Source organism: Macaca nemestrina, chromosome 7, assembly GCF_043159975.1.
Source record: "Macaca nemestrina isolate mMacNem1 chromosome 7, mMacNem.hap1, whole genome shotgun sequence".
NCBI classification, from domain to species: Eukaryota; Metazoa; Chordata; class Mammalia; order Primates; family Cercopithecidae; genus Macaca; species Macaca nemestrina.
In genome coordinates, this window is record NC_092131.1 from 57,344,691 (window position 1) to 57,358,134 (window position 13,444).

At 40.4% G+C, this 13,444-nt stretch overlaps 1 protein-coding gene across 1 annotated transcript in view; it reads left to right on the forward strand.

The window, feature by feature from the left end:
- The first annotated feature begins 485 nt into the window (after positions 1 to 485).
- LOC105481837 (salvador family WW domain containing protein 1) overlaps positions 486 to 13,444 on the forward strand; it is a 35,775-nt gene continuing 22,816 nt past the window's right edge. Inside the window, exons 1-2 of the mRNA XM_011741618.3 lie at positions 486 to 913; positions 3,147 to 3,590. Coding sequence (XP_011739920.1) covers positions 820 to 913; positions 3,147 to 3,590 — 538 coding nt within the window. The 5' untranslated portion in view covers positions 486 to 819. The remainder of the gene's footprint in view (positions 914 to 3,146; positions 3,591 to 13,444) is intronic.

The window sequence follows — 13,444 nt, forward strand, 5'->3', positions numbered from 1 at the left end:
ATGAACGCTTCCAGCAGAATAGATGGTATGATATAGCACTACCCTGGGGGTCACGGTTAGCATTCCACATTTTTTACGGAACTGAATTCACCAGCCTTGGGAACACTCAAAAGAACACCCGTCTTGGGAGAAGAGAGTCACTGCCTCCATTAGAAATCTCGGGAGAACACAAAAACAACAAAAAAAACTGTCGTGGAGAATGGCTTCACGACTTGCGCATGCAACGAGCTCCCACTCTCAGCGAGGCAGGGTTCGTCCTTCATCTTCTCAGTCGGCAGGACCTGCTTCTCGCTGAGGATGAGCGAGGACAGCCGCGGCTCGGTGGGACCCGCCCGTTAGCCGAGAGCCCCCGCACCCGAGTCCCGCCCCGGAGCCGCGCCGGGAGTGTGGTGGGGGAGGGGCGGCGGTGGCCCGCGCTGCGTCGAGCTTCCCAGAATTCCCAGCGGCCGCGGGGAAAGTTTACGGGATGTAGGCGGCGGCGGCGGTAGTGGTAGCGGTTGCCCGGCGGCCCGCGGCGAACCATGGCCCTGGCCTGGCGTCGCTGGGCTTTTCTCACGGCGTCCCCGAGCAGCGTCGCAGAGCGGGCCGACTTCCGGGAAGGAACTGACCAGCGACTGAGCGGCGGCCGGCGCGCTTAGCGCCCTGAACATGCGGCAGTCCCTGCAGGCAACCCCGGGCTCCGGACAGGCGGCGGCGGAGGCGGCGGCTCAGGAGGGAAGGAGGCGCCGGCGCCGGCGGAGGTGGCGGCGGAGACGGCCGGCGCCCGGCGCGGAGCCCTAGGGAGGCAGCTCAGCGCGGCCTCGGGCCTCGTCGAGAAGGATGCTGTCCCGAAAGAAAACCAAAAACGAAGTGTCCAAGCCGGCCGAGGTGCAGGGGAAGTACGTGAAGAAGGAGACGTCGCCTCTGCTTCGGAGTGAGTGTCAGGCGGGGCGCGCCCACACCTGGCCCAGGCGGCCGGGGGCTGCGGGGACCTGGGCGGGGGCGCCGGCGGGTCCCCAGGGCTTCTCCTTCGTCGCTGGTCGCTGTGAAATACTGGTTTTGAGATTTTCTTGTGCCTGAAGTGGTATTCGTTGATTGAAAGCCCGTAAGACTAAGAAACTTGGGTTAGTCCCCCCGCGCCTAACCGCGCCAAGAGCACCCCCTAAAAATAACAGACTTCCTCACCCCGCCTGGCAGAGAGTTGTTGGTTTTGAGTACTGGAAGAGAGACTAGAAAACACTTAAATTGTTTATAACCTAATGAGTAATTAGACAGGGACACTTTTTACTCTTCTGGGTGCGTCGAGATGTGCCTCATGTTTGCAAACATTGTTGGTGTGTCTCGACCGTGCTGCAAGTTGTGCAAACTCTGGGGCAGAATTCCTTAGTCCTGCTGCCGGATGCAGACTTGAGAAGGTGAAAAGCACACCATAGTTCTTGTGGCTGCCACCCAAAGCACATCCCAGAGCAGAGAGCCAAAAGCCTTTGTATTTGGCTATATTCGTGAGATTCCAAAAAGGCAACTCAAAATTATTTCTATCGTGTCAGAGAAATTCCACCGTCCCCCGCCCCACCCCCGGAAAAGTGTTTTTTTTTTTGATAGGGTATATCCCACCCTCAACCCCCACCTCCGATCCCCCGCTACTTTTCTTCTTAATTTAAGTATTTGATTTTTGAGTTGAATCTCCTGGATTTTTAATTATTGTGTGTTCAGGACATTTGTGAGGCATGGAGCTGGTATTTTGCGCCCCGGGCCCTTTGCGTAAGTTTCCTTCTTGGAAGCTGGTAGTAACCTTGTGACTTAAGTATTACCTCATACTGTAATTGGGAATGCTAGGTTTCTAGTATTTGCCCAAGATCACACAGATGGGAGAGCATGTTCTCCATTATAACCACATTGTCAGCCTTCCAGATTTATAGTAGTACTTGCAATACTTTCAACAAAATATATGTCAGTTGAGCATGTCAGTAATTGGAAACTTGATTTTTAAGTTTTTTTTTAAACTTGATTTTCAGTTACACATGCTGTTAGGTTTTTGGCTGTTTTTAAGTGATAGCTTGCTGTTTGCTACAAATAAAGTTTATCAAACATTACTTGAAATCGTGAATCATGTTTGTCACACTTTTTTTATTATTATACTTTAAGTTCTGGGGTACATATGCAGAACATGCAGTTTTATTCATGTTTGTCACAATTAAGCAAATAACTTTTGATATACTTTGTGTTGTTGTCGTTACATCAAGTGTTGAGCCTTATTTATTCGGATATTTGTTTCTGTCCAGTGTTAGTTTCTGAAGCTTATTAATATGAGTGTCTCCAATATTGTTTACTTAATGAATAATAAGAGGGTCTCCATATTCAGGTTTTTTCTTGTTTTAAAGGTATTTGCTTTCTAACTAGAAATGTCTTAAGCTGTTTTCAAGTTTCGTGTTTAAAAGTACAGTATCCTAAAAGCCATTGTTCTATTATCTACTATTTTGAATTATAATTACATAGTTTCAGGCTTGGTTTTTTTGAGCCAATTCAACATTTGTGTGCCTCTTTGAAATGAGAGCTTTTTATTTTCAATTTTCATACGTAAATTTTTGGCTTTCTAGCTTTTGATTACTGTGCTAGTGCTAGGTAATTCCAAGAGAAGAAAGAGCTACTAATTTTTTAATCTTTAAAGGAATCCACTTTTACATACTTGGGAGTAGCATTAAGTTCTATTTTATTTTTGAAATTGTGTTTGCTTCAAGAAGGATTTTTGGCAGTTTCTAAAATGAAGTGAGAACAACAAAATAAACTACTAGCTTAATTAACTAGAAACTATCAGTTTGTTAGATTGTTTCCTATTATTCATTAATTCATGACCATGTCATTAATGTGTAGTTCACAGATAAGATTATTGGCATTTTATCATATTATGTATGGTAGTATGCAGAATACATTTCATTCTAGCTGAGCTTTTACACATAGCATATTAATGCAAGTTATATAAATTCATTTGATTGGGAAAATATTAACCTTCTTCAGTTTAAAATGCCCAAGTACCATCCTAAACCAAAATTTAAAATTGTGTTTTAAGTTGACATTTGATTTTGGGGTGGTAGATGTAAATGAACAACTTTCGAAAACTTTTGTTACTTACTGATGAAAGGGTAATTTTATCCTTTGTTTTATTATAGATCTTATGCCTTCTTTCATCCGGCATGGTCCAACAATTCCAAGACGAACTGATATCTGTCTTCCAGATTCAAGCCCTAATGCCTTTTCAACTTCTGGAGATGGAGTAGTTTCAAGAAACCAGAGTTTCCTTAGAACTCCAATTCAGAGAACACCTCATGAAATAATGAGAAGAGAAAGCAACAGATTATCTGCACCTTCTTATCTTGCCAGAAGTCTAGCAGATGTCCCTAGGGAGTATGGTTCTTCTCAGTCGTTTGTAACGGAAGTTAGTTTTGCTGTTGAAAATGGAGACTCTGGTTCCCGATATTATTATTCAGACAATTTTTTTGATGGTCAGAGAAAGCGGCCACTTGGAGATCGTGCACATGAAGAGTACAGATATTATGAATACAACCATGATCTCTTCCAAAGAATGCCACAGAATCAGGGGAGGCATGCTTCAGGTAGCTTAACATTATAAATAATATAGTAGTTTATTGACATGTCAATTAAAAAGATGTTCTTTTCTAGATTTTCTTGGGACGCGAACAAATACTACTAGCGAAATTTTTTCCACTTTGCTAGTTCTGCTTAAGCCTGTGTGCAAATAGTTGTTAATCTACACTGAATGGAAGAGTCCTTGTGTCCATTTATTTTATTAACTCCTGTTATATAAACCTGGTACTTATCTCAAGGCTGTCTAGACTCTTAATCCTGTGTGTGACCCTTGAAAACCTAGAGAATTTAATGTCTCCAGTTGGTCTGAATTTAGGTTTAGGTTTGGTAGAATAATGGGAAGGGTGAGTCTTCAGAGACACTTGACAAACTTGGGAAAGGAAAGCAGAATAGGAACAACTGGGCATGCTCAGTGAGACCCTGAGCAACCGCATTACTTCACTAGATCCTGCACTTTTTCTCTGAACAAAAAGTAGTTTAAGAATTATTTCCTGAGTTGATCAGAAAGACTTGTCACATGGTTAATTGTGTGTTGAGCACGTCTTTATTCTTTTTGTAACAGACAAAAAATATTACCATTTAATTTAGGAAAAGAAGGTGCTTTCCGTATCTCCTGACTTGGAAATACTTCTGAAAGGAGCAGAAGAGATTGGAGAAATGTACAGTTCTACTTTATTCCTAAAGTCCTGGTTTTACTAGATAAAATGAAGCGAGATGAAAATTAAACTTTTTTGTCCGATTGTTTTTTTCTACCAAGTTATAGACTTTAAATTTTGGCAGGATAAAAATAAAATGCGAGACAGATTTACTTTTTGGCTCACATAACTTCAAATAAGGCGACTTGAAAATGGTTTGGAGCATTAGTATTTTGACTGTAGAAAAAATTTATTCATTTAGTATTAACTGTTTATGTGCCTAGCGTTTTCCTTGGGTCTGTTGGTCTCTGCTTTCTGGTACCTTATTTGTCTGGTACCTTATTTGGAGAAACAAAACCAATTTATACACAATGGTCACAGAACAATTGTTATACTTTGTGATGCTAACTGTAAGTGCAACAGGGAATCAGAAGAGAGATCGGTATAGGCTGGAATACTTAAAGAGATGATTCATGGAAGAGGTAGGACTTGGACTGGGCCTTGAGCTTGGCCTTTAGATTAACATGGGCGAGAAGAAGGACATTTTACGTGGAAAATTGGGAAGAGCACAATGAAAACAGAGTAGGCGTGGTTTAAATCTAAGGAACAGTATAGTTCTGCCTGGTTTGAAGAAATAAGATGTAAGGTCGAGTGGAGATTTGTGGTTCAACAGTAGGCTTAGATTTGAGTCAAACGGAAGCTCTTGCACATTTTGAAAGACAAGTGATTTTATGAAAGCAGTGTTTAAAGATTAGTTTTGTACTAGAATTAAGGGTAGATTCCTAGAGAAAAGAGGATTGCAGGTACCAGTGGATACCAGTGGTAATAGGAAAAGGCAAATCTAGGACTCTCTTGAAGGAAAAATGAGAAGTAGAGTTTAGGAGAAAGCAAATCGCTGAAGTTTTAAAAATAATGTGGAATAGTTGGTAAGAACAACTTATTTTATTTTATTTTATTTTATTTTATTTTATTTATTTATTTATTTTTGAGACGGAGTCTTGCTCTGTTGCCCAGGCTGGAGTGCAGTGGCCGGATCTCAGCTCACTGCAAGCTCCGCCTCCCGGGTTCCCGCCATTCTCCTGTCTCAGCCTCCTGAGTAGCTGGGACTACAGGCGCCCGCCACCTCGCCCGGCTAGTTTTTTGTATTTTTTAGTAGAGACGGGGTTTCACCGTGTTAGCCAGGATGGTCTCGATCTCCTGACCTAGTGATCCGCCTGTCTCGGCCTCCCAAAGTGCTGGGATTACAGGCTTGAGCCACCGCGCCCGGCCAGAACAACTTATTTTATGAAAGCTGACATCAGAGTCTCACTGGAACATTGAAGAGGAGAGGTTTTCTAGGCATGTGGAAATGCAGTAAGAGGCATGGGTAAGCACCTTTTAGTTTTTAAAAAATTAGGTTAAAGAATTAGCTGCATGCTTGAGTGTTTATTTTGGTTATTTCTGATACACAGTTCTGAACCTCAGGAATAATTTGTTATCTAACTAAAATAGTAAGTTTAATAGTGAGTTTTTCATTTATATTTTCTTCTAGAATAATAACTGCTTATTATAGGAAATTTGCAAAATGCAGAAACATAAAGGCAAAGTACCTCTCCACCAGAGATCCTCTTAGTATGTTATTTTCTTCATCTTTTTCCATGCCAAATTCTTTTTTTACATGGATGTGATTATACAATATTTTGTACAGTTTTCTGTTCTTTTTACTTGAATGATTTTCTTCATGTTGTATACTTTTTACGAGTGGTTTTAATGACTGCATAATCTTCCATTTGGTGCATATTCAGTGGTTAATGAGGACTTGACCTATACTTAAGAAATTTGGAAAGAGGAAGAAGTGGGACATGCCCAGATTAATGGGACTTGGCCACTAATGGGGTTTGAAGGACAAAGGAGAGGGGAGAGTCAGATAGGATTAGCACAGCACATGACTGCCTAAGAGATGCTCACAAAAATAAATGGCTGAATGAGTGAATGAACCCAGCGGTTATAAATCTGGAGACTTAAGACAGTTTTTGGTAGCTGAGGGAGAATAGAAATAGCTATTTTTACTGTTAATATAGAATATGTGTTATTCTTTGCATTCACCTTTCCCATCTATATTGCAGATGTCACTCATAGCTTGTAATACTTTTCTACCTGAGGTTTAAGTATGTAAATATGAAGAATTGATAACAAGTTAAACTCTTGTTTTGAAAATCTGATTTGCAAAATATAATTGAGGAAATACTATGAGAACTAAATCTCTACTGATCCTCTCTTAGGAACAATTTGACATAATTTTTGTAAGTTTAAAGACAGACTTTAAAACAACTTTCCAGTCACAACTTCAAAGTAAAGTACAAGTTAATTGGATACGTTTTCAAATTCAAGTATGTCATTAAAAAAATAAGATTTCAGGCCGGGCACGGTGACTCACGCCTGTAATCCCAGCTCTTTGGGAGGCCTAGGTGGGTGGATCACGAGGTCAGGAGATCAAGACCATCCTGGCTAACCGGTGAAACCCCCTCTCAACTGAAAAAAAAAATACAAAAAATTAGCTGGGCATGGTGGCAGGCGCCTGTAGTCCCAGCTACTCGGGAGGCTGAGGCAGGAGAATGGTGTGAACCCAGGAGGCCGAGCTTGCAGTGAGCCGGGATAGCGCCACTGCACTCCAGCCTGGGTGACAGAGTGAGACTCCATTTCAAAAAAAATATTAATAAATCTATTTTAAAAAAATAAATAAGATTTCAAAACACTGATGAAAGAAATTGAAGAGCACAAAAACAAATGGAAAGACATCCTGTGCTCATGGATCAGAAGAATTAACATCATTAAAATGACCATATTGCTCAAAGTAATCTGCAGATTCAGTGCAATCCCTATTAAAGTACCAGTCATTTTTCACAGAAATAAAAGAAAACAATCCTAAAATTGCCACAGAATCAGCAAGGAGCCCAAATACCCAAAGTAGTCCTGAGCAAATGGAACAGCTAGAAACATCACACTACCTGTCTTCAAAATCTATTATAAGGCTGTAGTAACCACAATAGCATGGTATTGGTATAGAAAGAGACATATAGACCCATGGAACAAAATAGATAATGCAGAAATAAATCCACATATTTGCAGCCAACTGATTTTTTACAAAAGCACCAAGAATGTACATTGGGAAAAGGACACTCTTCAATAAACAGTGCAGGGAAAATTGGATATCCACATGCAGAAGAAGGAAATCTGACCCTGGTCTCACCATATGCAAATTTAACTCAAGATAGATTAAAGACTTAAGACCTGAAATTGTAAAACTGCTAGAAGGAAATGTAGGGGAAACACTTCAGGACATCAATCTAGCAAAGATTTTATGGCTAAGACCTCAAAAGCACAGGCAGCAAAAAGAGAAATAAACATAGGGGACTATGTTAAACCAAAAGACCTCTGCACAGTAAAGGAAACAACAGAATGAAGAGACAACGTATTGAATAGGACAAAGTGTTTGCAAAAGATTCATCCAGCAAGGGACTAATATCCAGAATATGCAAGGAAGCCAACAGAAAAACAATCCCATTAAAAAGTGGGCAAAGGACGTGAATAGACGTTTCTCAAAAGAAGACATACAAATGGCCAAAAGGTATGTGAAAAAATGTGCAACATCACTAATCATCAAGGAAATGTAAGTCAAAACCACAGTGAGGTATCTTACCCCAGTCAGAATGGCTATTGTTAAAAAGACAAAAAATATACTACTGGTTAGAGTGTGAAGAAAAGGCAACTGTTACAGACTGTTGGTGGGAATGTTGTAATTAGGACAGGCACTATGGAAAGCAGTTTGGAAATTTCTGAGAAAACTAAAAACAGAACTACCATATGATCCAGCAATTCCACTACTAGGTATCTATCTAAAGGAAAAGAAATCAGTATATCAAAGGAATACCTGTACTCCCATGTTTATCATGTCATTTGCAGCAACTTGAATGGAACTGGAGGTCATTATGTTAAGGGAAATCAGGCACAGAAAGACAGGTGTCTCATGTTCTTACTCACATGTGGAAGCGAAACACATTGATTTCATGAGATAGAAAGTAGAATGATAGCAGAGGCTGGGAAGAATGGGAGGGGAGGTAAAGAGAGGTAGATTAATGGGTCCAAACATACAGTTAGATGGAATAAGTTCCAAGGTTTGATAGCAGAGTAGGGTGACTACAGTTAACATTTTGAAATAGCTAGAAGAAAGGACTTGAAATGTTCCCAACACATAGAAATGATAAATACTCAAGGTGATGGATACCCTAAATACCCTGATTTGATCATTTCATACTCTTTACATGTAACAGAATATCACATGTACCCCATAAACATGTGCAAATATTATATATCCAAAAAATGCTATAAAACAGTATTACCACCTGACTGGGCTCTTGTCTGCTATCCAGATAGAGCTGAACACTGAGACAGCAGATAATGTAAAGGAGAAACAGTTTAATTTTTGCAAGGCAGCTGAGTAAGGAGGATGGGAAATGTTTCTCGGAGTCATCACTGCAAGACTTCAGAAGCTAGGGTTTTAAACACGATTTGGTAAGCAGGGGGCTAGGGGATGGGGGCTGTTGACTGGTCTGGGATATTGCTGGTAAGTTGGGGAGTTGCAAGACCAAGTCAGTTCCATGGTTGAGTTCATGGAACACTGGTCCAGTTGGTGTCAGTTGGTCCACTTGTAAGCAAAGTCTGAAAAATATCTCAAGGACCAGTCTTAGGTTTTACAGTAGTGTTTGTGACTGCCAGTTACTATGGAAAGAAAGCTGGGGAAAAAATGGCAGGTTACTGTTTAAACCTATAGCTTAGCAGAAAAGTTTGCAGGAGGTAAGATCACCAGTGATGAAAGTGGCCTGGCCTCTTTGGCCAGTCCAACTTCTGGAAACCATCAAGGGAGTCTGTGTGATCTAGGATCAGTGTTTTCTTGTTCTTCTCTTCTCTTTTCTTTTTTGAGGCAGAATCTTGCTCTCTTGCCCAGGCTGTAGTGCAGTAGTGTGATCACAGCTCACTGCAGCCTCGACCTCTCGGGCTCAAGCGATCCTCCCACCTCAGCCTCCTGAGTAGCTGGGACTACAGGCATGCACCACCACACCTGGCTAAATTTTTGTGTTTTTAGTAGAGACTGAATTTCACCATGTTACCCAGGCTGGTCAAACTCCCCAGCTCAAGCAATCTGCCTGCCTTGGCCTCCCAAAGTGCTGGGATTACAGGCATGTGCCATAGCACCCAGTCTGGATTATTGTTCTTTAAAAGAAGCAAGTTTGTTAATCTTATGGGCAGCCTGCCCTGGGGCTACTACAGGAAGATAATTATTAGTGACTGCCATTTGTTGAAATGACTATTTGCAAGCAGTCATACATGGAGGTGGAAAAAGAAGGAAAATATTTTATTAAAATTCAGGCCCCTACTGTAATTTTAATCTTGAGGGTGTTTTTAATTTTATGAGGGAGGTTTCAGCAGGAGTCAGCAAGCTACACCCATAGGCCAAATAGACTTGCCTCCTGCAATAAAATGAAGTTTTATTGGAACGTACATACAGTGAAATAAGATTTTATTTCGTGGAATAGCCAAGACCTTGTTTTAATGAGACAGTAGACTTCTGCATTCGAAATCTCCTTCCTGGCTCTTTTATATCAGATTGCGTTAGGCTTAAAGCAGGTTGCAGGTAGTTGAAGAATCTCTCTGGTAATAAGGTATCTCCCCCAACCAAGAAAAAAAAAAATTCTTTACAGCAGTTGATACATTGCTTGAGATACTTCATTTGATAACATTAATTTTTATCAGGGCAATATAGATTTAATATTTTACCTTGTAGAAAAAAATACTTTTTTTGAAGGAATCACTTAAGTTGCAGGGAAAGATGAATAACTAATTACATGCCAAACAGAAAAGCCTAATAAGCTTCCTTTTCCAGAAGGCAAAAATCTGAATATGAGACAGTAGCTGAAAGTTTCTTGAATTCACCTTGCGAAGACTTAAAACATACTTTTAGGATTTATGCTGAATAGGGTTCAAGGAATTTGAATGAATAGAAAGGAGAAAGTAACTTTATAGGAGGATAGAATAGGGATGTGTGATAGATTTATTTTCACAAACATTCAATTTTGATTGTCATAAGCATAAAAAGATTGGAAAATTTGTTTTGTAATGACTTAATGGCAATAGTAATTGCTGTCAATTAGTTATTAGATTTTCAGGAAACACCTTATGTCAAGGGTTAAATTCAGCTTATTGTATTTAGTAGAAGCACAAAAACAAGTTGTGTAATCTCAGAAAGTTTTAGAGCCTAGAAAGTTCTACGTTTAGCTTTAGAACTTTCAGATTAGAAAATTTGACCTTTTATGTTCTTGGCCACATACCAGTCACGCACTTACTGTATGTGCCAAAGGAAGGAATCCTGCTGTTAACAGGAAGTCTTTAGTTGGAATACTAAAGGCAGATTGAATTCCTTTGTTTTGCGCTTAAATTTTAGTTCTGTTTTGAAAACATTTTTAAACATTTAAAGATGACTGAAGAAATCAGGATACAAACATCAAACTGAAAAGTGTGGGCTTTATCAAGAAGTACTGGATTTGCAATTACTCGGGTAATGTTGTAAATATTTGTGTAACCAGAAACCTTTGAGGAGCGGTTGATAATCTTTAGAGACACCACCTTTTCTGCATTTATTTTGCAGAGGAAGAGAGAAAGCATTTGGTTGGGTTTAATACTTAGATCTCTTTATCAACATCTTGATTATAACACGCTAATAATGTATAGTATCCATTACTAGGGACCCTGTGGAACTGTATTAGACCTCTAGATCCATTTTATTCTCTGTAGCCACTACAACATTTGGAAACCGGCCTATTTGAGTTTTATTCATAATGGTGGCTCTCATAAATATCTGCCTGGTTGTATGAGATTAAGTTTTTTGGCACATCTACTGAGAGCTTGGTAGAGAGAGAAAATAATACTTTATCTGTGTCTTCGACTAAGTCATATGTTGAGTATATGAATGTTTTACTTTATATTAATAGAAGGTGTTTGTGCAGTTAATTCCTGCAAATAGAAGCTGTTTTGAGGATTAATTATAAATCCAGTTTATTACTTTGAAGGACTACTTGAAATTACGGAAAGCTAATTTTGTTTTTGTCACTCAAAAACTGAAGTTCTCATTTTTTCTCACTGATTTGGTTCGAAATTGGTGGCTTGCTTTTTCTTTTGTGGCAGTCCTATTTTTCTTTAAAGAATAAATAACAGTTGATCTTTTGTTGCTAAGATTACATGGTTAGTAATAGGTTTGTCATTTGACCTTACACCACTTGTGTGACCACTGCTAAAATAATTCACTTGAACCTGTTTTCTCATCTGTAAATTGGTGGTAATAGTACTACCTCCTAAGGCAGTTTTGGCTATGAAATAAGACATATGGAAAGGGCTGGGGATAGAATACACATCCATAACTGTTTGCACATATCCTTTGTAAGAGTGAGTGTTTCCCAGCACTTCGGGAGGCTGACACGGGCAGATCACGAGGTCAGGAGTTCAAGACCAGTCTGACCAATATGGTGAAACTACGTCTCTACTAAAAATACAAGTTATCCGGTCATGGTGGCATGTGCCTGTAATCCCAGCTACTCGGGAGGTTGAGGCAGGAGAATCGCTTGAACCCGGGAACCCGCAGAGTGGAGGGTGCAGTGAGCCAAGATCGCGCCACTGCACTCCAGCCTGGGCAACAGAGCGAGACTCCATCTCAAAAAAAAAAAGAAAAAAGTGAGTGTTTTGTGTTCTGTTCTTTTCTCACATACTTGGTATGTTGGTTATTGAAGTTTGAGCTTTCTGGTGTAACTCATACTGGAGGAATGATGTGTTAGAGCTTGACATAGCTTTTTTATTTTTATTTTTTATTTTTTAGTCTGCTAGATCTGTTTTATTGCTAGTAATGCTTTATGCTTTAGAACAGTGGTTTGCATTATTTTGTACTATACATTTATCTCAATAGATTTTATAAAATTATCCCAAATAATAATTTGAAAAAAATATATCACACATTGCGCTTTCAGAAAGTACAGCTGGGGCCAGGCGCAGTGGCTCACGCCTGTAATCCCAGCACTTTGGGAGGCTGAGATGGGCGGATCATGAGGTCAGGAGATCGAGACCATCCTGGCTAACACAGTGAAACCCCATCTCTACTAAAAATACAAAAAATTAGCCGGGCATGGTGGCAGCGCCTGTAGTCCCAGCTACTCCGGAGCTGAGGCAGGAGAATGGCGTGAACCCGGGAGGTGGAACTTGCGGTGAGTGGAGATCACACCACTGCACTCCAGTCTGGGCGACAGAGCGAGACTATCTGAAAAACAAAAAGTACAGCTGGGGTATGTTTTGAAATTATTAATATCTCTAAAGAAGTTTAGGAATCATGGCTTTACAGGGCATTGGGGTTTTTTAATAGCGTTGGTAAAGCTGATGTGCCTATTTGCAACTTTCTGGGTACTTCATGGCTCCTTTATCAAATTGTCAGGCTTTAAAAATGAGAGTTTTTACAGAGAGGTCTTTGTGCTTCCTCTAAATATGAATTACAAATTTATGGTTCAGATATGGCTTTTGGTACCTAATGTTGTTTAAATGTAAAAGTACATGTGGTTCTAGATTTAGGCAAGTTCAGTACGTATGTGGAAATATGGGTTTTCTTAATAGATGAAGTTGCCACAAACTTTTAATACTCTCTAAACCTGTATAGTTTTTGTTTTTGTTTTTCTTTTTGAGATGGAGTTTCACTCTTGTTGCCCAGGCTGGAGTGCAATGGCACGATCTCGGCTCACCGCAACCTCCGCCTCCCAGGTTCAAGTGATTCTCCTGCCTCAGCCTCCCGAGTAGGTGGAATTACAAGCATGCGCCACCATGCCTGGCTAATTTTGTATTTTTAGTAGAGACCGAGTTTCTCCATGTTGGTCAGGCTGATCTCAAACTCCTGACCTCAGGTGATCCGCCCACCTCGGCCTCCCACTGCTGGGATTACAGATGTGAGCTACCGCACCCGGGCCCTGTATTGTTTTTAATTACTATAAAAGCTTTTGTTTTTAGTCCGGGCGCAGCGCCTGTAATCCTAACCAACACGGTGAAACCCTGTCTCTACTAAAAATACAAAAAGTAGCCAGGCATGGTGGCAGGTGCCTGTAATCCCAGCTACTCGGGAGGCTGAGGCAGGAGAATTGCTTGAACCTGGGAGGTAGAGGTTG